Source organism: Rhineura floridana, chromosome 16 (assembly GCF_030035675.1).
Source record: "Rhineura floridana isolate rRhiFlo1 chromosome 16, rRhiFlo1.hap2, whole genome shotgun sequence".
Taxonomy (NCBI): domain Eukaryota; kingdom Metazoa; phylum Chordata; class Lepidosauria; order Squamata; family Rhineuridae; genus Rhineura; species Rhineura floridana.
The window spans coordinates 28,611,176-28,637,118 of NC_084495.1; the positions used below are offsets into that span (position 1 = coordinate 28,611,176).

General features: G+C 42.8%; 1 protein-coding gene across 9 annotated transcripts in view; it reads left to right on the plus strand.

The window, feature by feature from the left end:
* LOC133371358 (septin-6) overlaps positions 1-25,943 on the plus strand; it is an 84,470-nt gene that overhangs the window by 21,143 nt on the left and 37,384 nt on the right. For 8 of the 9 annotated variants that reach the window (XM_061598703.1, XM_061598699.1, XM_061598707.1 and 5 more), the window contains 7 exons: positions 14,266-14,461; positions 15,600-15,786; positions 16,234-16,395; positions 20,082-20,178; positions 21,941-22,109; positions 23,000-23,132; positions 25,334-25,524. In XM_061598703.1, coding sequence (XP_061454687.1) covers positions 14,266-14,461; positions 15,600-15,786; positions 16,234-16,395; positions 20,082-20,178; positions 21,941-22,109; positions 23,000-23,132; positions 25,334-25,524 — 1,135 coding nt within the window. The remainder of the gene's footprint in view (positions 1-14,265; positions 14,462-15,599; positions 15,787-16,233; positions 16,396-20,081; positions 20,179-21,940; positions 22,110-22,999; positions 23,133-25,333; positions 25,525-25,943) is intronic. The other variant, XM_061598701.1, reaches the window with a different exon arrangement.

Below are 25,943 nucleotides of genomic sequence, written 5' to 3' on the forward strand. Positions count from 1 at the left end.
GTGGATACCATCTTGCCAAGAAGTCCGTTTCGCACAATACAGGAGTTGGACCTTTAGTGTTGCGGCACGTACCCTTTGGGATTTCTTCCCATTTAATATTAGACATGTGCCGTCTCTGTTGTTTTTTCTGTGCTTCCTGAAGACCTTCCTCTTGCAACAAGATCCTTTTAAAGTAGAGATCTCTCCCAGTCTGCATCTGTATTGGAATTTTTTTTAGATGTTTTGAATGTTTAATTGCTTGTGTGTTTGCCACCATGGGTTCCTTTAGGAGGAAGGGTGGGATATACATTTAATAAATAAATAAATACAGTTTTGAACTTTGTAACAGACTTTAGGACTACTATGTTTTTCTAATCTATCTTTACTGTAAAGAACAGACCCTTAATATCTATTAAAATAGAGCAGGTATTTTATTTTATTTTTTTATTTAACAGGCTATATATACCATTTAATTGTCAAAACCTCTAAGCGGTTTACATAAAATATAAAATATACATTAGAATTACTGATAAAATAATATTTTAAAAAAACAAGTTAGCCCAAATTTTTTCAAAACAAAAACAGCGGTTTTAAAAATACACATAATAAAAAAATTGCTTATTAAAATACATGTCAAATATACATCTCTGGCAGAGCTTGGAAAAGTTACTTTTTTGAACTACAATTCCCATCAGCCCCAGCCAGCAGGACCACTGGCTTGGGCTGATAGGAGTTGTAGTTCAAAAAAGTAACTTTTCTCAGCTCTGATCTCTAGGTAGGCTCGCTTATAGCAAAAAAAATTTAGGAGGCACCAAAAAGAGAACAGCAAAGGTGCCTACCTGATATCAATGGGCAGGGAGTTCCAAAGTGTAGGTGCTGCCACACTGAAAGATAAGTTTGTGCAAGGGCGGAATGGACATTGTGTGGCATATTGTAAAAGTGCCAGTTCTACAGATCTCTTGCAGGGTAAGTAAATGAATACAGCATGTCCTGTATTCCAGTCCCTGCAAACGTACGACACTGGCAAATCTGGCTCTTGCAGATGATGCTATTGTACCTGCTATGGAGAAAGTACCGGAGATGCGCTTTCATCGTATTCCTGCTCCTCTACACCACTTTTAGGAAGAGAGAACAGCTTGGAAAGTGCTTTGGCTCAGTTGATCTTCCTTCCTTCGGTGTATGGCAGGAGTGGTGAACTGTTTTCAGTCCAAGGGCCACATTCCTTTCTGGGCAACCATCTGGGGGCCGCATGCCACTAATAAGGGGGGCAGAGGCAAAAGGGGGCAGAGCAATAAAAGTGAATTTTACCTTTGTACAGTAGACTGTTTTTCTTTGCAGTCACACACCCCTCTCTATCCTCCATCCATGCATGCAAGAAGCATGATCCAAGTTCAAGGACAATATTCCAGCCAGACAAAAACAGTCAAAGAGGGTTCCAAGCAGGGTTCAGGAGGATTGTGTGGCCTGTGGAGAGTCCTAAGGGCTAGGAAGAGAGGACTGTAGGGCCACATTTGGCCCCTGGGCCTGAGAGTCCTCATTCCTGGTATTTGAGGTTTTTTTGCTGAAATCTGTGAAATTCCATGTTAAAAACATTGCCCAAACTCCCCAACACCTTTGTTTTGAGGTTCTTCTCTCTCTTTTAACAAAGGTGTCCTTAGGGATGTCCCCTGACCAAATAAACCATGGGATGGGTTTTTTGCATGCAGCCAAAGGAGGTGGTAGAGCCCTGAAGTGGTAGCATGTCCTTCGCTATTTGAGACTGCAGAGTTAAAGGGTGGTATTCAATTCTAGTCCTAGGGCTTATCCAAACGGAGCGGGATAATCCACAGTTTCCATATTCGGTTTGTCATCTGATAGTCCTCACTTTGCCTTTTAGTTCGCTCTTTCCCAATTAAAAAAAACACGTTTTTGCACCCGCACCCACAGTGGTAAGACCCCTACATTCTTTTTGCTTTTTCCAAGCTCCGCCTCTAAAACCTCCCCCTATCAACCAATTGGTCAGCAAAAAAATTACGTATGCTCCTCTCCCCCTTTGCAACGAAGCACAATATGGCTGTAAAGGAGTTCTCGCCTGGGAAGGAAAGGCTGCTGGTCGGTTTCACGCCTGCCTTGTTTGTATTTGCGATATTATGCTTAAATGAATGTATTCTTTTCTGCCTTTATTGATATTTAAGGAGATACACACTCTGGCAATTGCACTTATTTCTCCAAAAAAGCAAGAAACTGTCACAGGCACCCTCCTTTTCCCTTTCCTTCCCACCCAGAATGAAATTGACAAAGCTTTTGGGAGAAGACTTGAAACTGACCAGAAGCCCTTTTCTTGTTTGTATTTGTGATATTACACTTAAATGAATGTATGCTTTTCTGATTTGAAGCAAAAGCCCCTGCAAGTAGAATGAAATTGACAAAGCTTTCTGGAGGCAGGCTGAAACCGACCATCCCCCCTTTCTGCTTGCTGTGCATTGCAGATCTCACCCAGAGTGGCTGCCCAGTTTGCAGGCTGGCAAAAAATTAAATGCATCTGCGCAGTAGTTGCAGACACCCCCCCCAACACCCCACCATTGCGATGATTGGTTCAATTTACCCGGGCTTATTCTCGCACATGCGCAAAGTGCAGATATGTGATTGGCTGGAATGAGGAGAAGGGGCATGGGGAACCGCCCAGGAACTGCCCATCAGCTGTAAAGTCCACGGCATTACATCCTAACTCCTGAAGACACAGCGGATGATTCCCGATTTTAAACAGCAAATCGCATTTTTGCTGGTATTGCAAGGAGCGGATTTAACCCGCAAAAATGCGTAACAGCACGAGATGTCATTTGGATGACTGAAAAATAATGAACACACAAAACGGGCATGTCACACATTTTGCAGTCGTCTGGATGAGCCCCTAGTCAGAGCAGACCCACTGAAATTGATAGACCTGACTAACTTAGGTTCATTAATTTGATTGGGTCTATTCTGAGCAGGACTACAACCCAAAATTTGTAATAAGTTGAGTTAGAAAGAAAAACAATTGTAAGCATCCAACGTTAGGGAACAAAACAATAAAGGAATTTTTAGAAAGGAAGGCATTGTAGAGCTTCCTCTGAGATAGATTTGAGCTGACTCCAATGCTCTTTGGGGAACATGTTCTGCAATGTTGCGGCCACAACTAAAAGGGCCCCACTTCAGCCATTTGTTAATCCAGCCTCTTGAATTGTCAGAATCTTAAGCAGGGTCTCTTCTGATGATATCAGTGGACACGAGTGCTGATACTGAGAGAAGCACTTACTACCGTAGGTGTGCTGGACCATATATTGCTTTTGGACTAGAAACCAGCACGTTGGGTTGGGTTTGATATGTGCCTGTGAACTTGTTTTTTGCGGCTTCTCCTCTGTCAGGAAGTGAGTTGCTACTTCTGCACCAGCTGTCACTTCTGAACCAGCCACACAGAGCACATTGCAGTAGATAGTCCTTGAGGCTGTAAAGGCCTGGGTGATGCTTGCAAGCATGGAGCCCTTTGATCTAGGAGAGGCTGCAGTCTGCAGATCAAACGAAGCTGTTGTAAAATGCCTCTTGCTGCAGCTATTTCAGAAATTGTAGACCAGTAATGCAGAAGCTGTGGGGTCCTCCAGCTGTTAATGGACACCAACTCCCATTAGTCCTGTCCAGCATGATGGGACTTGTATTCCAACAATATCTGAAGGGACACACATTCCCCAGGCCTGTTGTAAACTCAACCAGTGGACCCCAGCAGCACACCCAGATTGCAAACCTAAATAATTAAGGGGCATGAAATATCCCTACTAATCTCTATGGGGAAGGGCTGTAGCTCAGTAGTATAGCATTTGCCTTTGCATGCCGAAGGTCCCAGGTTCAGTCCTGGGAGAGAATCTGGTGAGCCACTGGAAGTCAATGTAGACAATACTGGGCTAGATGGATCATTGGCCTGACTCAGTATAAGAGCCACCATGATGTAGTGGTCAAAGTGCTGGACTAGGACCTGAGAGACCAGGGTTCAAATCCCCACTCTGCCATGAAGCTTGCTAGGTGACCTTGGGCCAGTCACAGCCTCTCAACCTAACCTACCTCACAGGGTTGTTGTGAGGATAAAATGGAGAGGGAGGAGAACCACATGCGCCACATAGAACTCCTTGGAGGAAAGGTGGGATATAAATAAATAAAAAGCAGCTTCTGATGTTTCCTGTGTTGCTGTTTTTTCAGCTGAGTGGTAGGACGTCTACTTTTCATGCAAAAGGTCCTAGGTTCAGTCCTCTATATCTCCAGGTAGGACTGGGAAGGTCCCCTGCCTGAAACTCTAAAGAGTGGCTGCCAGTCGGCGTGGGCATTACTCAGCTCGAAAGATCAATCGTCTTGACTCTGTATAAGGCAGCTTCCTATGCGTCAAACTGTGGCCTTTCATGATTGCTGGAGAGCTGTACAACCCAGCCTCTGTCAGCTTAGGAATGGAGAGCATAGAAAGTACATTAACTCATTTTGAGCCATCCATATTACTGTTGTCTGATTACACCGTCTCAGCTCTCCAGGGTTTCAGACAGGGCTCTTTCCAGCCCTATCTTGAGTTGCCAAGGATTGAACTTGGGACCTTTTGAATGCAAAGCACATGCTCTACCACTGAGCTATGGCCCTTGGGAGCCAAGACAAGGCAGAAGTGAGGATGTGAGTCTTGCTAATGTAGCAGAAGAAAAATCTCCTGATCCTCAGGCTAGGGAGCAAGTTGAATGTGGAAACTTTCTATAGTGGTGTGAGGTTAGGCAGTTCCACATGACCTGTTCTAGCCAATTGTTTTTCCAACATGGTTGGCTCTCCAGATGTTGCTCCCACGATCCTTGATCATTAGCTATGCTGGCTGAAGCTGATGGAAGCTGAAGTCTCAACAGCATCTGAAGGGCCACAGATTCCCCATCCCTGTTGTTCAGGTTTCCTTGTTGGTCTGGCTATTTTCGCTGTAGTGCCTTTCTTTGACCATAACTACCTGGTGGTGGATAGACTGAATTCCCTACTTGATATCCTTCAGATCTCTCTTCAGGGTTTATTATAGTCTCATCTACCAACAAAAAGAAACCCCAACTATCTCATCCCTTCCTTCAGGCAGTTGCTGAAATAATTTCAATGCATTATTATTGATGGCTTCCACTTTTAAAATAAATCACGTGTTGTAAAGTTATTAAATGTGGTACAAAAAGCATTTAAGTAAGCTTTATTTTTGGAAGCCACAATTTACCTTTGATGGAAATTGGAAAAACATAGATTATGTCTCTTCTGCACTTCCCTCCTCCCTTTAATCCCCCATTGGATACAGGCCTGCTCTTTTGATGACATTTTGTTTTGATTACATTACCAACAAAATCCTTTGAAATAATATCAAGAGCACTTAAAGGAGCAGTTTTCTAGAAGTCATAGTGGAAAATGCTCTCTGCACTTGATGCTAAAAACAAAAAATGTACATCTGGACAATTTAGCAGAAACCAGAATGTTCTCTGAGGCTCAGTGCATTAAAGAACAGACCAAGGTTAAGAGTTATCTCTTAATGCCTCAACTGTTTAAATACTGGTTGCAAACCAGGGTGTGATACTGACTTGCTGTAGGTTTGCAAACCATAGTTTGTATTAAGCATTCTATCTGCACTGAACATACCCTGGTTACAACAGTTTTCCTGCCTCTCTATTCTCTCCACTTACAAAGTGGCTGGTCTTGCTGGTGTCATTCTCTACACACCCTCCAGGGCAGGGCTTACTTCAGTAAGCCAAACCTTGGGTTGTTTCACTGTCCATTTGGGATCTTACCGAGGGTTAAGGCAATAAACCGCGGTTTGCACTAACCAAGGTTCAGCATTCTGTCTATGCCAGATCAGATAGGTACCTTGAATACAGTTTTGGTAAATGAAACTTGCTGCCCTCCAGTTCAAGGAATCATTCACATAAATGACTGCCTTGTGCAGTTTCTACTGTGCTGTTCCCTTGTTCAGTTTGAAAGAAAGCTAAAGCGAATTGTCAGCTGAGCTTCAGCTATTACCTTTGGCGGACAGTAGAGCAAGCCACGGTTGCATTAGCCTGGAGTTCTTCTATAGACTTACAGTGGTGTCCCCTCAGGGGATTTGGTAAATATAAGGTTGTTTATTCTGATACTTTTGTATTCAAAGCAATGAGGGACTGTCATGGCCCTCAAAACACTAACTTGATCTTACAAGTCATCTATAAACAGGGAGAAACCACACACCTCAGCATTTTAATTATATGAATGCTTAGCATTTATTTAGCACTTAAATGTTCAAAAGCATTGTCATAGAGCACCTTGATAATCCTTACTGGAACCCTGAAATGCAGGGCAATATTTATTGCACCTGTATTGCAGACTGGAGACTGCAGTCAGGGAGAGCAAGGGAGACTTGCCTAAGGCCATGTACTGACTTCTTGGTGTGATGTAGTTGTTTGAATGTCAGCTACTCCAGATTGTACCAATGGGTACTTAGAAGCCAGCCTGGGAGAAGACCTGTCCTGCCTCTTTTACCCCAAAGTGATTTTGGAAGCCTATACCTGCTTACACCTGTATTGAAGTAGAAGACTCCACACCTATGCCTACAAAGGGACTATGCTTCTGGCCAAGGCCTTGCCCCATCTAAAACAAGCCTCTGCTCAGAATGATGAAGTTTTGTAGGAGATCCAGTAGGAGACATAGTAGATTTTTTTTCTTCAGGGGCCTGGGCAGGGGAATCAGTGGTTACTTCTTGTTTGTTTGTTTTTACAGATTATTTTATTATATTTTTTTCTTTAGAATTATATCTCTAAAGTTTTTATTTTGTATTGTTTTACAATTGTAATTATAATTACAATGGTAATTGTAAGAGTGTCCATGATGATGTCCCTTTATCTGTTTATTTTTATCTTCTTAGGCTTGTAAGATGACTCCTAATTGTATGCTGTACTATATTTAAATTGTATGGTATATTGCGATTTATTTATCTATTGTATTGTTTTTTGAGTTTTGCTTGATATATTGTTTTGTTTTTTCTATGTGATCTTTTTTCTATATTTGTTTTTGAGATTTGTTTGGGAAGTTGCTTTGAATTTCATTCTGGAAAAAAGCGACTAATAAATATCAATATTAATAATAATGATAATGATAATAATTTAAATGTTTCAAATGCAGGATTCAGATGCTTTCTGCTTGCTCATCAGCTCACAGTGTGATACACACACAAAGCCCTGTCCTTTTTTCTTCTTGTTGTTTTTAAAAATTGGGGTCTGGCATGAACTTCCTAGCCTTGGCAAGCTGTGAAAGATTGCATGTTCAAAACTCAGTGACCTCTCTGTCAGGAAGCGTTGCCTGGGCACCCATCCAGGATGGAGTCTCAGTGAGATCTGGGATTGGTCTGCAATGTTCAATTCCAGGAAACTCTTAAATTTGAAAGCAATAAATCCATACACTTTCCTCCCAGACAGCTGATGGTGTCTGCATCTCCTCCTGATGAGGGGCCAACTTCTGGGTTTTGTTTCAGGAAATCCATAGCTCATTAAGTAGCTGTTAACTTCCCTTGGCAATAATCCAGGCAGGGCAGTGGCACCCAATATCTTTATTAAAACTAGATGAAGAATAACAAAAGTTGTGAACTAGTTTATGAATTTCACATAATTCTTCTTCAGGCTCAGTGTTAAAGGATAAAAAGGAGGAGAGAAATGGGGGGGGGGAAGGTTGGTGGAGCGTGAGATGGAAGCCCAGTCTGTCTTATATTGCATTTTTAAAATGGCATTTCTGGTATCTCTTTGCAAACAGGCTAGCTCAGATTTTGCCCACTGTGTTAGATCACAGGTTGCACCAAAGAACACTGGGACAAAGAAGCAATGCCCCCTCTCTCTGTGAACATGCAAATGCCAAGAGGTATTTGCATCTGTCTCTAGCACTAATTGGAACAGAGTCCTTTGTGAGGCAGAGAGCAGCAGCAAAGTAAAATAATAATAATTGTCATAGTAGAGCAAAGCTGGAGATTCGTCTGAGATGGTTCGCCAAGTACAGAATCAACGCGAGCCAAATTTTGTACCTTTACCTGGTGTTTGGAGGGTATGTTTCCTCCTCTTTAGTACATCACCAAGACTAGAATAAACAATAAATTTGCCCTGTGATTGTCTACTAGATTTGTTGTCTTTCAGAAATAGCAGGGGAAGAATATGGATTGGTGCTACAAAATGGTACTATACCATTTTCCTGCTGCCATTTTCCCTGAAGGTACCATTTTAAGTGTATATAGTTGGGGGTGGGGTGGAGTTCAGCTGGAAAATAGCTCACAGAATGACCAACCCCCTGCACTCATGCTGCTCTATTATTCTAGACCTACCACCTCCCCTGTGGCTAAGGAAACCAAACCTGGGATAGATTTATAATCTAGTCCAGCTGTCCTCTGGATGTTTTGGACTACAACTCTCATCAGCCCCAGCTAACATGGCCATGTGATACTGGGGCTGATGGGAGTTGTAGTCCAAAACATCTTGAACGGCATCAGGTTGGGGAAAGCTAATCTAGTTCAAGTCACACTGGATGGTGAGAAGATTGTCTCCTTCCGTGATTGCAGAAATGTCATCTGCTTATTATGTGCAGTTTGAAACAGCAGAGAACCTTCCCTAGAGAAAATCTACCTACAAGTTGATGCCCCAGGATACTGCTTTGAGGAATCTTTTTGGTTCCTTATAAAAGAAACATATAAGTTCTGGCTGAGTTTACTTTTTGCATTACCTCTGGTTGTGCACAATAAATTTATTGTAGGAATTGGTTTTGCTTCTCAGGTTTTAATAATGTAATGCCACCCTGGGCTCCTGGGAGGAAGGGCGGGATATAAATTCAGTAAATAAATAAATAATCTTAATGTATGGGATGTCTGTTATTTATTTATTTTCTTCCCTGGCATGTTTTAAGTACTACATTCTACTTCACTTTTGCTTTTATGCTCTTGTAGGTTAAATTGTTGTGATTTGGTACATTTTTTTGGGTAAATTCGCATGATTGCTGTATTTAAATAGAATTGTGCATTTTAATAATGATAGTTTCTTAGCACAACTTGGAGTATTATGTGTTTTTTTTAAATGAACTATTTACTTTTGGCCAAACATCCCTGCATTAAATCTGGCCCTTAAAAGACAAGTTTCACTGTAGTTGGAGGGAAAGGCCCTCTGGATCAGCGTATACTTTCCTTAAACAGCAAGGATTCTAATTTAGGATTGGCATATTCAGGCATATGGTGCCTCCCCTGATATGGATGCCGACATCCATGCTATCTAGGCAGCTGTTGGGTTCCTGGTGCCGTAAAGAGATCCAAGGTGGAATTAAGCTTGGGCTTTAGCCCTGAAACACATGCCATCATATAAACGGAGAAAGCCTTTGACCATATGCAGAGTGCTCATTGGTGAGGAAATGGAAACTACAACTAGCCTTTCCCAGGTGTCTGAGATTAGGAAAGAGAATTTCTAGAGCAACAGAAGGCAGGTTCACACATTTATGTGCTATCTTGATTACTGTGTATATTTGATGACTTGTACTTGAGAGTGTGATCTGAAGAGGTGACATTTGAACTAGGGATTTCTTGATTCAGAGTTAATTCTCTTAGTCACTATGCTACCCCAGTGCTAGGTCACTGATCAGATAGCTGGTTAATTGCAAGCTTGGATGAATGGCAGCCCCCCCTCCCCCGGCATGTATTTTAGATATTAAGTCTGCTCATCCCCTCCAGAAACTCACTCTGGTGTTGCTGTGCTCAAATGGCAAAGCTTTGGGCCTGACCGATCGTGTATGTTATGGCTATTGGAATTGCAGGGAGCTTTCCTCCAAAAGTAAATATAATTTGACATGGGGGCTGGGGTGGGTGGGGAGTATGGTTACAAAGGTTTCTGTGACCTGGTGCCTTTCAAAAGCCCTGGCAGCACCCTCCTGCTTTTCCTCCATCCCTGCATGGAGACTGCTTCATGGCTTCAGCTGGGCTGCAGCTGGATAATTATGATTCCAAATCGACAATAATTGGCAGGCTCTGGCCCTTTAATGCAAGGTGCTTTTACAAAAAGAAAAATGCTTTGCTTAGAACGGAAACAGGAAAGCCACTTATAGTAATGTTCCATCTTGCCTGGTATTGTCGTCTCTTGACTGGAGAGCACAGCTGTCTAGCATTTGGACAGAAACCTGTCGCAGCCACGCTTGCAGGGAAAGATGGCAGGCGCCAGGGCCTGTTACAGGTTGAGTGCATGATTTGCCATCGAACAGTGTCCTTCCTCTCTGAAATGAGAGAGGAAAAATAAGCAAAGGGTGCTGTCCACATAGATTGCCAAGGTGCATCTGCAGAAGTTACCTGACTTAATCTGCACCCCTGTTCTAGGTGGTAAGACAGGGAAATTTTGGTTGAATACTCACCTGCTGTGAATACTCACTTGCTGTTCCTTATGAACTATAGCTCAGTGAGCTGGGCTGTAAGGGATCTCTACAGAGAATTCTCAACACCCCCTGCTGAAGGTATACTTCTCAGATTTTGTTGCGTGAAGCCATGATCGTCGAAACTGGCATCTAACCAATGTACGTTTTTTAGTATAGAGACTTGCTGAGAATTGTTAACTGCCTGAGGGAATTATGAGTAGGTTCGCTGTGGTGAACTGAACATGCCATCATGTGGCGAGAGTGGGTCATTACCTCAGGAAGAGCTCCACTTCACAGTGAGGCTCCTCTTGTGTGGTAAAGACCTGGGGCCCAGTTCATAGGCCTGATCACATTGCAGTAGTGATGTATCCAAGCCAAAACATTGCCTGGGGTTGCCTGGGACATATTGCTGCTTCCCACACCACTCTCGTACCTCCTTTTGAGTAGTTCAGTGGGCTTACCAAGGAATCCTCATGACTTACATCAAGGGTAGGCAACCTGCAACCCCCGGAATGCATGAGGCCCTCAGTCTAGTTTCATCTGGATGGCAAGGAGAGAAAAATGTGGGGAATGGGTGGCAGAGAGAGAAAAGTGGGTGCCCTGCCCAGGTTTGACTCTAGCTCCACCCAACACCGGCATGCAGCCCTCGACAAATTACCCCTTGAGGGAATGTGGCCCTTAACAGAAAAAAGGTTCCCTGTCCTGACCAACCTGATACCAAGCCTTTCTACGCTACTGCTACAACCTGGACTTTGGCTTCCTGGTAGTGATTTTGGGGCAGTAGCCACTCAGCATCGGTAGCCCACAACCAGGGAGGGCGATGGCCATGTGTGCCTGCAGAAATTTTTACTGGGGGTATTGTAGACAAAGTAAAACACTTTTACAAAACAATATTAGCTAATAGATGGATTGACTCCATAAAGGAAGCCACAGACCTGAACTTGCAAGATCTGAACAGGGTGGTTTACAACAGATGCTATTGGAGGTTGCTGATTCATAGGGTTGCCATAAGTCGTAACTGAACATTCGCCACACTGAGTGGAGCTTATGGGAGCTGGAGTTAAACATCCCTACCCCTGGCTTAACCAGAACTACCCACAGTCCTGCTGTCATGATGACTCGAAAGCTGAATCAAGCAGTCTACATCTGGATTTTAAATGCTGGGAGAAAGAAACAATGGTGATTGCTTTGTGTGGGACTGGTTGCTGTTTGGAGGGTGAGAGAGGATGCTGGAGGATGGATGGACCCCTAATCTGATGTAAACAAGACTGGTGGCATGTTTCAGCGAGCCACTAAATCCCATACTGGAGGCCTTGTTGCTAGTTGCAAAGTATGATTGCTGCCTTTCAGATCTTTAGACCCCCTGATCGTAACTCTCTTGTGTCAAAGCATTTGATTAAGCAGGTTCCCTGTAGGAGTAAATTATGTGATGGCGTGTTGTTTCTAAGACTAGCTTTAAAGCACAACATGGTGCCTGTTGTAGTCTCTTGATCTTGGCTCCTTCAGCCGTGATTGTTTTGTCCTGTTTTGTATGTGACGTGCACACACACACACAAAGTTTTTCAAGGCAAGCAATATTACAACCATTTATGTATAGAACTGTGCCTCCTTCCTGATTCTTCCGACTTTCTGGCATCTGTTCAATGTTGATGCTGCCTCTTCATGACTTCTAATGTACACTGCATGCTGCAATTTTGGGGGAACAATTCCTTTGGAGCACCATGGGATTATCAAAGCTGGATTATTACTTCCTCCTTAATATATGTATATGCCAGTCTTTTGGGAATCCCTTGAGGTACTTGCTTTCTGCTACCAACTTGTGTTTTACATTTCTTCACATGAAGACAGGTATAATGTTTTGAGAATTGTGGGGGTTTGACAGACATCTGTGCATGTACTTTTGGGGGAGGGGTGGGGGTTTCCTGGGGCAAGCACTGAAGGAAAAAAAGATTGTTTGGATCTTCAGCATGGTCAATTATGGTGGACACACCTACTGGCTAGTGTTGTATATATGTATAACTAAATATTTGCTGCTTTAAAAAACATGTGGACTGCTTGTGTGGTGCATTTTTGGGTGGGGAAAGAATACCTTCTTGACATGGAACAGACTCACAGATCCAGATTCAATGTGTTCTTCGCGGTGTCTTTAGCAAAAATTATGAAGCTGGATTAACCCAGCAGGTAATGAACCTGCTGTGACAGCTTTTTGAGTACTATGTCCATTTCCACCCATTGTCACAGTCTAGGGTCCCATCCATACCATGCATTTAAAGCATGTGACTTCTCCCCAAATAATCGTGGGAACTGTAGTTTACCTCCCACATAGCTAATTCCCCAGCACACTTAACAAAACTACAGTTCCCAGGATTCTTTGGAAGAAGGAATGTGCTTTAAATGTATGGAGTGGATGTGACCTGGGATAGGGCAGGCAACCTGAGGAAGCTCTGTCAGCCTTTGTGCCTGCCCATAAAAGCTAGGCTAGAGAGAGAGAGGAGGGTGATTCCAGGAACCCTCTTTGTTGTGAGATTGGGGGTGACCTGTGAGTTTGTGCCCTGGGTAAAAGCCAAGAGGCTGAGAGGTGTTCAGTGGGGTCCGTGTGTCAGAAGAAGGATATCAGCATGTATTTATTAGGAATTTGTATTAATGCATTTAGTGTGTATTTTTTGTAACAATTTTATTTTATAAATTATTTATAAAAATATTTATATATTGCTATTCATAATTAAAAAAATCAAAGCGGTTTACTACATAAATGCACAATAAAACCATATAAAAATTTTAAATCAGAAATCATTAACTAACTATTGCAGAAAGAAATCTTCTTCATTGCCTGCATAAGCCTGATGACAAAGAAAAGTCTTCAGCAGGCGTTTAAAAGTTAGAACAGAAGGTGCCTGCTATATCTCAATTGGCAGAGCATTCCACAAATTGTTCTAGTTTGCAATATGCTGCTTAGAGATATGTTTTATATTAATCGGTATAGAAACAGTTTAAAGAAATAAAACAAACTTTTCTACCACAGTCTTAAAATCCTTCTGTAATCTACTTGCCACCCTATGTAACCAGCCATTCCTTTTCAGCCCTATACCCCCCCTCCAATCCTGTCGCTCAGACTGGCTGGATATTTGGACTTAATCGCTTTTGCTCTTGTAATGGTTTGGTTTTCCCTGCCTTCCCTCTTCTCCTGAGGGCTAATGCCTTCCTGGTCTGTGATGCAGGAAATGTATGTCAGTGCATTCATGTACTATGAAAAAGGAAAAGAAAAAAGGCTAGAGACAAATCAGCAGTGAGTTGTAACATTTCGCTTGGTTGATATTGCTAGGTTTTGATGGAGCCCCTTAGCCGCACATTTAAATTACTCCTACAAGTGATGCGAAGAATACGCTTCCGTTTCCAAATGCACTTTTTAAATCTTCTGAAATGGAAGTGTGGCAAGAAAAAAATCTTCTAAAAGAAATAAAAGGAATATTATTACATTTTGAGCATCAGCTTCAAACTTGCAGGGGTTCCGCTGAGTTGTTCCACTGTCCTAGCTCTGATGACAGTTATTGCACCTCTGTAAATAAGTCTGCAGAAGTCACTAGCCAGCTTGCACCTTCATATCTCTACTGATTTTTTTGGTAATATTTATTAAGCCTTGATCCACATCCCATTGCCGTTAGGTATAGGGTTGGCAGGGATGCAGCACCCAGATTGTGGAAGTCCTTCCCAAAGTATTTATTTATAACAGTAATAAAATAAAAAAATATAGAAATAATTTTCATCCCCCATGTGGCTGGTTCTGGCTCGGAGTCTGTTAGTAACATTTCTCCCTGTTAACTAACTACAGACACAAAACGAGGCAGTCATTTTCAGTATCTTGTAAAATGTTTTGCTTTTTTTCCTCCCCAAAAGGGGAAACTGGACTTGGGAAATCAATGTTGATGGATACCCTTTTCAACACCAAGTTCGAAGGCGAGCCAGCCTCTCATTCGCAGCCAGGAGTTCAGCTGAAATCCAGTACTTACGATCTCCAGGAGAGCAACGTCCATCTGAAATTGACCATTGTTAGCACAGTGGGCTTTGGGGACCAGATTAACAAAGAGGACAGGTAAGGAAGGGCTTATTCCTTATTAAATGGAGAGCAGGATTTCCTCTTTCCTCGTCTGTTTTCAGTCTATGATTGTCAGTTCTGAATACTGCTTGGTAGCCAATTTGAGGAAGATCTAGGAAGCTGCCTTATATCAGGTCAGACTGTTCGTCCATCTAGTTCAGTACTGAGCTAGATTGGTTGTGCCTGGCACTGCAGGTTCTTGGGCAGAGTTCTTTCACCATCACTTGCTATCTGTTCTTTTTAGGTGGAGATGCATGGATTGAACTTGGGACCTTCTGCTCACAAAGCATGTGCTCTGCCACTGTGCTGTGTTCCCTTCCATGATGATCTGAGGTGTGGCTATATCTCAGGATGTAGAGTGCATGCTTTGCATGGAGAAGGTGCCATGTTCAGCTAGCATCTCCAGTGAAAAGGCTGTTAGATAAGCAGGGCTGGGGACGCTTCTGCTTCTTGAACCTTAGAAAGCTGCTGCCAGGCAACATTAGCTAGATTGGCCTTTACCACTCTGTTGTCCTTCAGGTGTTTTGGGCTACAGCTCCCATCAGCCCCAGCCAGTATGGGCACCAGGTTGGTGAAGGCTGGGCAAGATGAATCAGTCAGTCTGACCCTCAAATGCAGCTTCATGAGTTCCAGCTGCCCACAGAAGTGGTTTGTTTCTGTGAAACAGTTCAGGGTTGGAGACACAACTTTGCGCAAGGTCTGAAGCGTCTCTTCTGTAAGCTTGCAACTTGCCAACTTTTTCCAGCTGTGATCTTCTGTGAGTTTTTCTTTGGTTCTACATTGCTCACATGGGCAGACCACTAGCATAAGCAGTATTATTATTATTATTATTATTATTTGCAAGTTGGCCACCAGCATATTGTCTGAACTGATTCTCATATTTCAGGAATGGAGATGTGTTTGCTTGTTGGAATGGCCCTAGTTGACTCTATATGCAGGCTTGTTGTTTTGATGCAAACTGGTAAGAAATTGGATTGCAAGGAGAGGCATTGCTAAGTGTTTGTGAAAGCCTTTGTGTGGTCCATGTGATTTTATGCATTAGACAGAGACTTTTGCTTCTTTCATTAACGAAGTGTTGGAGAATTTCACTTTTTGCAACGTTCTTCTTGTCCCCTCCCCCTTCATTTTTATAAAGCTATAAGCCCATTGTGGAATTCATTGATGCCCAGTTTGAAGCTTATCTGCAAGAGGAACTGAAAATCAAGCGGGTGTTGCATAACTACCATGATTCCCGAATCCATGCCTGCTTGTACTTCATTGCCCCCACGGGCCACTCTTTGAAATCCCTGGATTTGGTAACAATGAAGAAGCTCGACAGCAAGGTAGGAGTTGTCATCCAGTGAGGAAATGTCACCTGGTTTCTATTCTTGATTCTGCTCGACAATGAATTGTTTCCCTCCTCTTCTGCCTTATTTCCTCTATCTTGGGGAAGGGCTGTAGCTCAGTGGTAGAGCATTTGCTTTGCATGCATTAGGTCCCAGGTTCCATCCCTGGCATCTCTGGGTGGGTTTGGGAGAGAACCCTGTCTGAAACCCTAGAGAGCTGCTGCTATTCAGTGTAGGTGGACCAAGGGTTTGACTCGGTAAAAGGCACCTTCCTATGCTGCTATGCCTGGGATCATGGAGAGCTACTTATTCTCAGGGTAGACAACGCTGGGTTAGATGGAGCTATGTTGTTCAGTATGAAGTAATTTCATATGATCAATGAGAAATGTGGTGCAACTTTGAGCATTCAAGCCCCCCCCTTTTCATCTCTTGGTTTTCTTACAGGTAAATATCATTCCTATTATCGCCAAATCTGATGCCATTTCCAAGAGTGAGCTGACAAAATTCAAAATTAAGATCACAAGCGAGCTTGTCAGCAATGGGGTGCAAATCTATCAGTTTCCTACAGACGACGAGTCCGTGGCAGAAATAAATGGGACTATGAATGTAAGCCAAAAAGAAAAGCTGCTATGGTTTATTCTGGGCAAATGGTCTGCTGTCTGTTACATGTGCAAAATGGGGATAGTAATACTCGCCTGCCTTTTTATAGGATTGCCTTGATGATGTACACTAAACACTTTGCATGTTCGAAAGGCACCACATAAATGCTGCTATTGTTAATGGTTACATTGAAAGGGGGGCTATATTTTATTAAAGTGCAGTCATACGATCTCTGCCAAGAGTGATGTTCTGGTAGCGAAATGCAAATCTTTTGCCAGCTAAACTAATCTAGTGCATATAAGATTTTTCTCGAATCCAGTATGTTAAATTTGTTGACTCTGTTTTCATAGGCACTGGCTATATTCTTAATGCAATGTTAAGCCCAACATGTGTGTGCATATCCTGGCTTGTTGAACCAAGATTTGGGGCTTACTCTTGTGTGTGAATGTGGACACTGCCTTAATCAGATGAGCTATTCCCCAGCTGGGGGTAGGGAACCCCAGCAGAGTACAGCCGCAGCATGTCTTGTTATCTAAAAATCTTTGATGAGGTTCTGTATAAAAGCAGTGCCCCTTGTTCACTGCAAGACCTACCCAAAACCACTTTGGCACACTTTCAGCCATAAGGACTAGTAGCTTGCTTTCTTAAAAAATAAAATGCTAGAGGTCTGTTTATCCTATTCTGTAGAGAGCATGTGGTAAGTATATAAGTATAATCTAGCGGATAGTGTGCTTGGACTGTGACCTGAATTCACATATCACATCAGCCATGAAACTCACTGAGTAACAAGTCAATGCCTTGGATCTGCATCTGTGAAACAGGAATAACAAATCAGGAACCTGTGAAAATTCACAGAGGTTTGGGATTAGTGTGCCAATTTAAAGCTGACACATTTCTTCCTTCCTTTAGTTCTTCAAATTGACTCAATCCTCTCTCCCCTCATGATCCTTTTGGTTGGCAAAGGGGTATCCCCACTTTTACTGCTGGAGCAGTTATGGGGCTCAGTTGGTACTGGCCTTGGAATGCCCATGCCCCTCATGAGCCTAGACCCCTCTTCTCTCTTGTGTTTGCTTCTTTGCACTAGTGGGGGAAGGCTAGCGTCTGCATGCTACCCTCAACTGCCACTGATTTTGGATGCTTGAAAGGGTAACTTATATCCACATTACCTATGGGAAGGTTGGGGCCTGTTTCCACCTCTTGCTATTTTTACCAATGGTAGAAGTCTCTCTCTCTCTCTGTCTCTCCACACCGTTGCCACCCTTGTCAATTTAGAATGCTCGTCCTCCACATGTGGACTTCTTCCTTTATAAATGTTGATACAGAGGGAGTAGGCTGAGAGGATGAATGAAATAAGAATTAAGTGCTTTGCAATCCTGCCCACCTGTTATGTGCGTCTGAGTCTCACTGAAATGGCACAGAAACAATGTAATTATAATAGTTATTTGTATCTGCAGTGTTATTGTCATAAGCACAAAATTCAGCATTGTGGATATTTTCTTAAGGGAACTCTTTTTTTGTCACTAACGTGACCTCATCTTTTTCTCTCTCCCCCCCCCCCCGCCTTTGAAATGAGTTTCTTTTCTGGCAGCCATCTTTGGCTCTTGCTTTGCAGGGCTGTAAGAAATAACATTTCCCATTCATTTCCTGTAGGGTGGAGGCGTACATTTGTGTGCCGTTTCTCATGACTTCAGGAGCCATGCTATTTCTGTGCCTGGTGTTTTTCTTTTCCCAAATCTAGAAATTTGATCCTCAGAGTTGTGCTTGTGTGTATATAAATTATTTTAGAAGGAAAGAACAAAAGGTCATCTATAAAACATTCAGGGCTGTTTCTGTTTAATGCAAATACAAATTTTGCCATACATGGACAAATTCATTGTTCCTTTGTGGGGATGGGCTGCTACATCCCAAAAAAACCCAGCCAGAGAGAACACATCAAAGGATGTCTTGTACTTTACTGGTCAGGAACTTGAGCGCATAAGGTGCAAGGCTGCTTTTCACCTGGCAAGCTCTTCTCCAGTCTTCTGATGGAAGAGAGGCACCTGGTGCCTAAGTAAGAAGCAATGTTGTGTTTCAGAGAGCTGGTGTTGCGTAATAGCTAAGACATCTGGAAGCGGTGGTTCAGATCTTGCGTCTGCCATGCACTTTTTGTGATTTCTGTGTATACCGCTTAGACACTACTTTGGTGATTAAGCAGTATATAATTATACTGGAAGAAGGAAAAGCCCACTCCTGCACAAGTTCTGCAAGTTACAGCTCTTATATAAAGTTATAGCCCCACCTCCTTCACACTGAGAGGAGGGAAACGCAAGCTCAAGCACAAGTTCTTAAAAGTTACAGTTGTTAAAGTTACAGCTGATGTCTGTGGTGGTTCTGGCTGTCTCTGCTCTTGATAAAAGGCAATGTCTCTCCTGAAGCACTTCCCCCCCCCAAAAAAAACACCAAACCAGATCTAGGAGCTGGTGACAACATCCAGGCCAGGAGGACAAGTCAGCCTTTGCCACACAGTTTTTCCCTCAGACAGCTGAATGATGGCACTTAGAATCCACATAGGAGGGGCTTGATGGAGTTACCCTCCTCCCTTGTCAACGTTAGTGATATTCTTGGTGACTTTAAGGACCACCACTACCACCACCCGGTCTGTCTCAGCACGCACACATCCAAAATAGGGATAACAGTGACCTCCCTTGTAGGGTTGGTATGAGGATTGCAACAAAATGATTTGTGTGAAGTGTTTTGAAAAACTCCTAGGAAGCACTATATAAATACAGCATTCGGGGCTGCATCCAACTCTGTTGGGGGAAAGGCCATAGCTCAGTGGTAGAGTGTCTTCCTTGTGTGCAGAAGGTCCCAGGTTCAATCCCCGCACCTCCAGTTAGGGCTTGGCTCCTGGAGAGCCACTGCCAGTCAGTGTAGATGATACTGAGGTACATAGACCATGAATCAGACTCAATATAAGACAGTTTCCTGTGTTCCTATGATTTTTCCTGTTGTCTGCCATCTCTTATGACAGATATGGAGTATGAGCTGATCATACGGTCTCCTTTTTTTGAGTGTAAAACTTCCTATAAATTAAAGGGTAATCTAAAAACTCGTATTTTCTGCAGTGCCCTTGGCACAACCCCTTCCTCTTCATATACGCTGTAACTGTGCCTAAGTACGTGTAATTGAATTAACCATACATTTCCCCCCAGTTTACCTCTGTCTCCACTTTCCTCTCCTTCCTCTGTTGGTTCTGCTGTGGAGAACTCTCCTTGGGGCAAGGGACCTATTCCTCTCATATGTTGTAAAGTCTCTGTGTGAATTAGTGGCACTATATAAATAATAAACTGTAAAACGTTATAGGCTGTGTGTGTTTTAATTCATAATTCTACAAAACCATCATGGGGAGGGCTAGGAAGGATCACAGTGGTGTACCAGTTGGTTATCTTTACCCTTTCAGGTTTATTGTAAAATGCTTTGACCATTCAGGAAAGTGGTATAGATATGGTGTTGTTGTTACCTAACAAATTAGCCATCACAGCAGTGTAAAAGAATAAAAACAAGTTCTAAAAACAATAACATCATTTCAACAAACTCTGAAAACAAGAAAACCATTGTTATGAATTCTAAAAACAATAAAAGTTTTTTTCCAGATATACAATGTTACTTATTATTGTTTGAAAACTGTCTCTCTTGCTTGCTGTGTTTTTTAGGCCCATTTACCCTTTGCTGTGATTGGCAGCACAGAGGAAATCAAGATAGGAAGCAAAATGATGAAAGCCCGGCAGTATCCCTGGGGGACAGTGCAGGGTAAGTGATGATGCTGGCTGTGGTGACTGTTTTTATCCAGAGGGGGTGTGACCTCTTGGGTGGGAGCAGAGTTGTGATGTACAGACCCTTATCCATTGCTTTATTACCCAGGCCGCACACCATAGAAACAGAAAAAGAGTTGACTGAAAGCCAGGCAGAACTCCCTCTAAAAAATGAAAGCAGCCATTGGCTGAGATTCTCTGGGAGCACAAAATGGTGTTGCTTTATCCCCCATGGCAATGTTATAGTGAAAGTCTTGTATACTTAACATTGGAGGCTAGTGTAGAAAACCAGTTCAGTATTAGACAGGAAGAAATGCCAACAAAGACAGTTGTATGTCACTTTGATCTTTATTTCTATGGCTAACCCTGGAAATAATTTTCACTGGCAGGGGTCAGGCCTAGCACTTTAGAACATTGGTTTCCCTAATCATGGTAACCACAGCTAGGCCTTACACATTTAGCATTGTTGAGAAATGACTCCAGGCCAAAGGATTGCTTGAGCCCCAACACCTAGTGAGCTATCAGGGACCATGTGCGCTTAGACCCCAAACCCATCTCCTTGCACATGCACACCATTAGCCTCAGTGACTGGCTGGCAGAACAAGGTCACTTGATTGGCCGGCAACATTGGCCACTTGATTGGCTAAGCACAGTATAAATACTAGGAAGCCTTCTGTCCTTGCCTGACACAAGAGCAAAATTTTCTACCTGCTGCACTGAAGGCTCAGCTTCAGCTCAAGCTCCAGCTTCCAGCTTGAGTGATTGTTACTTAATCATGGCCAAGGGGAGATCTTCGCCAGATCCAGTTCTGGGTATGGCCAACTACAATCCTAGCCTGCCCTGCTTTACAGTCCTCAGTTTGAAGGAGTCCTCTGTTTGTCTAGTTTAAAGATAAAGAGCTATAAGAAGGGAGAGCGGGAAGGGGGTTCGAAGTTGCCTATCAATAGTAAGCAGGCACATGCTTCACCTGGTCCTGTGAGATGTATTTCTATTTTAATTATAGCAATTATTTCCAAATTTATATACACACACAACTTAGCATTTGCATATTTGTATCTTCTCCCTCTCTCTTTTTTGTTGTTGTTTTGTTGTTTGTTTCCACCCTAGGCTATTGCTAATGTCTAAACTGTGCTTACCTTAAGCCCAGTTTGTCTAGCTCACTTATATAGTTCTTTAATTTGTGTGAGCCTTTAAAAAGCTAGATAGAAAACCACAAACAAAAAGTGCTGAAAATGAGTGCCAATAAGAGCTGAACTGAGACGGACTTCTTCTGGGGTTCATGGGGTGGGGGTGGACACTGCAGGAAATGGAAGCGGAAATGGAATTTCTGCAATTTGCACTCTTGTCGTATTCAGAAATCATACAAGCAGTATTTGCTATAGTTGTTCTTTTAGTCTGCAAATATTACGTAAATACTTACATTATTTTACTGCATTGTTCTTGATGTCTCCCTTCTACTGAAATACATTAAATTAATTATATAATTCATTACATAAGTTTCAGCCAAAGCAGATAGCAAAATGAGTAACATAGGTTTTAACAGAAGCCGAACTATAGCAGAACAGAAACAACACTGATTGCAATAAACCCAGGACAGGATGGAAATCACTGTCTTCTTATATCCCTAGGGGTGTTAACTAAGGGGAGATTAAAACTTCTTGTTCCCTGAACTATGGAGACCTCAGTGTGACAAATGTTTAGAGGCACCTGCGTTCAAGTGGCCTTGATTGTCTCCCTCTTATTTCCATGAACCCTTATAGTGGAAAATGAAGCACACTGTGACTTTGTGAAACTAAGAGAGATGTTGATCCGCGTCAACATGGAGGATCTCCGCGAACAGACGCACACACGCCATTACGAGTTGTACCGGCGATGTAAACTGGAGGAAATGGGATTTAAGGACACTGATCCAGACAGCAAGCCGTTCAGGTATCTATTCACCAGAATATTACTCATAGGGATTGGAAAGAAAGGAACTTCTTCTCTAAGAGAATAATAAATGAACAGTGGCAACACTTAGCTGGCCACAAACATAGTGTAATTTACTTATAATCCAATCAGCGTTGGACCTTTAGGAATGGTGTATGTCTGGAAGCAAGTCCTGTGCCAAATTTTGACTTCCAGAGAATATGTTGTTGTTGTTGTTTAAAAAATCTTAAATTCCTGGTTCTTGTGGCTTCAGTGAAGTGTCTGGAGACATATATGAGCTGTGTATGGAAAATGCTTCAGTGCCATGTGCTGTTCCTTGCTCTTCTGCATGGTTCTTAATCTCTCAGCATCCCTACTTTCTTTATTCTAGTCAATCTCTTTCATCTATATCACTTTGATCCTTTATTTTTTTTTAAAAAAAATCCTACAAATTGAAACTGCAGACGATTGAAACAGATTAAATTACACACAACAAACAGGCAGAGACTTACTTAATTTTCCTTTCTGAGCACAGAATTTTAGTTTCCCTCATAAGAGATGTGATTATTAAAAGTCATTCTGGTTCCAAGGGGGTTTGTTGCAATGAGAGGGAACTTACCAACTTCATCATACCCAAGCTTTAGATTTTTTTAGTTTTCCTCTTCAGCCTTGAGGTCTAGAAACTTGCAGAATTTATTTTGAACATACACCCAAGCACAGCAGCTTGAGATTAGAGGTGCTGTTTCACACAATTCAGCATAATGATGGCAATGCAGATTTGTAGACTTCCAACGCATTACTAGGTGTTTGATTACATTATTAGCAAGCAAAATTTGATACACTTCCTCTCCCCACTTCATATCTCTCTGAAATGTTGCCTTCTGTCCCCATCTCCCATCCTGTCACCTTAGTTTGCAAGAAACCTATGAGGCTAAAAGGAACGAGTTCCTGGGAGAGCTACAGAAAAAGGAAGAGGAAATGAGGCAAATGTTTGTCCAGAGAGTTAAGGAGAAAGAAGCAGAATTGAAAGAGGCTGAAAAAGAGGTGAATGTGATGACTCTTACTGATTGTGTTCTCTGATATTGGCTTAAACTGTGTGTGGTGTTAAAGGTTATAGAGAGGTGTATTTCTGCATGATTTTCTTGTTGTTAAATTCAAGGCTAACTGAAATTTACTTTTTAGTATAAAATATGCAAATCACACAAAATTCACACAAAATATTTATTTATTAAATTTATATCCCGCCCTTCCTCCCAGAAGTAGCCCAGGGTGGCAAACAAAACAGTAAAAGCACTTTAAAATACCTTAAGAACAAAGGACTTTAAAACATATTAAAACAAAACAGCTTTAGAAACATCTTTAAAAATATCTTAAAAAGCAATTCTAACACAGACGCAGACTGGGATAAGCTCTCTACTTAAAAAACTTATTGAAAGAGGAAGGTCTTCAGTAGGTGCTGAAAAGATAACAGAGATGGTACCTGTCTAATATTTAAGGGGAGGGAATTCCAAAGGGTTGCTGCCACAACACTAAAGATCCGCTTCCTATGTTGTGTGGAACGGATCTCTTGATAATATGGTATCTGCAGGAGGCCCTCTCCTGCAGAGCACGGTGATCGACTGGGTATATAAGGGATAAGACGGTCTTTCAGGTATCCTGGTCCCAAGCTGTATAGGGCTTTGTACACCAAAACTAGAACGTTGAACTTGACCCAGTAGCAAATGGGCAGCCAGTGTAGTTCTTTCAGCAGCCGGGGTGACTTGTTGGTGATACCCTGCCCCAGTGAGCTGTCTCACCACGGCATTTTGCACCAGCTGCAGCTTTTGGACCAACTTAAAGGGCAGTGCCACATAGAGCACATTACAGTAATCCAGCCTGGAGGTTACCAGTGCATGGACAACAGTGGTCAGGCTATCCTGCTCCAGAAATGGCTGCAGCTGTCTTACCAGTCGAAGCTGATAAAAGGCACGCCTAGTCACTGACCTCTGGCGACAAAGATGGATCCAGGAATACCCCCAGACTATGAAACTGCTCTTTCATCGAAAGTAGGCAATTATCCAAATTCAGGAACCTCCAACCCACAGCACCTCCATCTTATCCAGTCCACCACCGAGTCCAGGCACCGGTCTAGGGCTAGCATGGCCTCTCCTGATTCAAATGATAGAGAGAAATAGAGCTGGGTATCATCAGCGTGCTGCTGACACCTCACCCCAAATCTCCTGATGACCACTCCCAAGGGTTTCATATAGATGCTAAACAGCATTGGAGACAAGATGGTACCCTGCAGCACCCCACAGCACAACTGCCAGGGGGCCGAAAGAGAATCACCCAGTGCTATTCTCTGAAAATGATCCTGGAGGCAGGATCAGAATCACTGTAAAACTACCTCCGATACTCATGTCACCAAGTTGGCTCAGAAGGATGCCATGGTTCATGGTATCAAAAGCCACTGAGAGATCAAGTAAGAATAATAGGGTCACATTCCCCCTGTCCTTCTGATAAAGGCAACCAAGGCTGATTCAGCCCCATAACCAGGCCTGAACCCAGACTGGAATGGGTCAAGATAATCTGTTTCATCAACGAGTACTTGCAATTACTGTGCTACAACCCTAATCACCTTCCCTAACAAGGGGATATTTGTGACTGGGTGGTAGTTGTCACAAATCAATGTTTCAAGGAAGGGCTTTTTCAAGAGCGGTCAGATCATGATTCCTAGTTCGGATGTAACACTAAGCCAGGGGGTGTGGTTTGTTTCCTCCCAGTGTGAGCTAGGAGCAGCAAAGCAGGTGCAATTTCACTTCTGCACAGTAAGCAAGCCAAGGTTTATGGTTTGCTGTGATGTATGGACACAGCTGTAGTCCTGATTCTTAAAACACCTGCATGCAGTGCAGAGAATTTGGGGGCATATCCCTGTATGTATAGTCTCTTCATGAATAGCACTGAGTGCAGAATTACTGGGCCTTGCTGTTGTCTTGTGCAAACTTGCAAGTATAGAACACTATGAACACTCCACTGCGGTTGCACATTCCACAGGAAAAGCAATAGTGGAGGGCAAGCTGTCTTTCAGAGAGACTTGTCGACCATCCTATATCTCCTTAGTGAGGAGTCTCCTGATAGGCTTCTGAGGAACCTCAAGGCTCCCTGCAACATAGCTTTGAGAATCCTGTGGTCTTCTGCCAAGCATCTATTTGCCAGCTCTGTGTTGTTCCACTCCTGTATCCTTTTACCCTGTGCTTCTGTTCCAGTTGCACGAGAAATTTGATCGCCTGAAGAAGCTCCATCAGGATGAAAAGAAGAAACTGGAGGACAAGAAGAAATGCCTGGACGATGAAGTCAATGCGTTCAAGCAGAGGAAGACGGCAGCTGAATTGCTCCAGTCTCAGGCCCAGCAGGCAGGAGGCTCCCAAACTCTGAAAAGAGACAAGGAGAGGAAGAAGTAAGTTGGGCTTCGGTTGGGTGGCATTTTGCCTCATGATTTTCTCCACACACACACACCCTGCCTTTTATTAACTTCAATGCAAAAGCAAGCTTGTCTTGCCTTTTGCACGTCTTGTCTGCCCAGGCTGTGCCTTGAGTTACAAGCAGAGGCTTGAGACAGCACAGTAAGACACCACAAAGTTCTACCTCCAGCAGTTGTTGCCAGAAATGTTTTCTCCTCATCCTGCTCAGTGAGCCTTTGGCTCAACTAGATTTCATGCTGGCAAAAGCTAGGCAAATGGAAACTGTTTGGACTAAATCCTGACACCAGGAAGGCCTAGTCCAAAAGACTGCCCCTTTAGCAGGAACTTGGGCCTGTGATCATTATAAACTCGCCACAGCAGGCATGTAGAAATTGCCTGATGAAAAGTTGGTTTA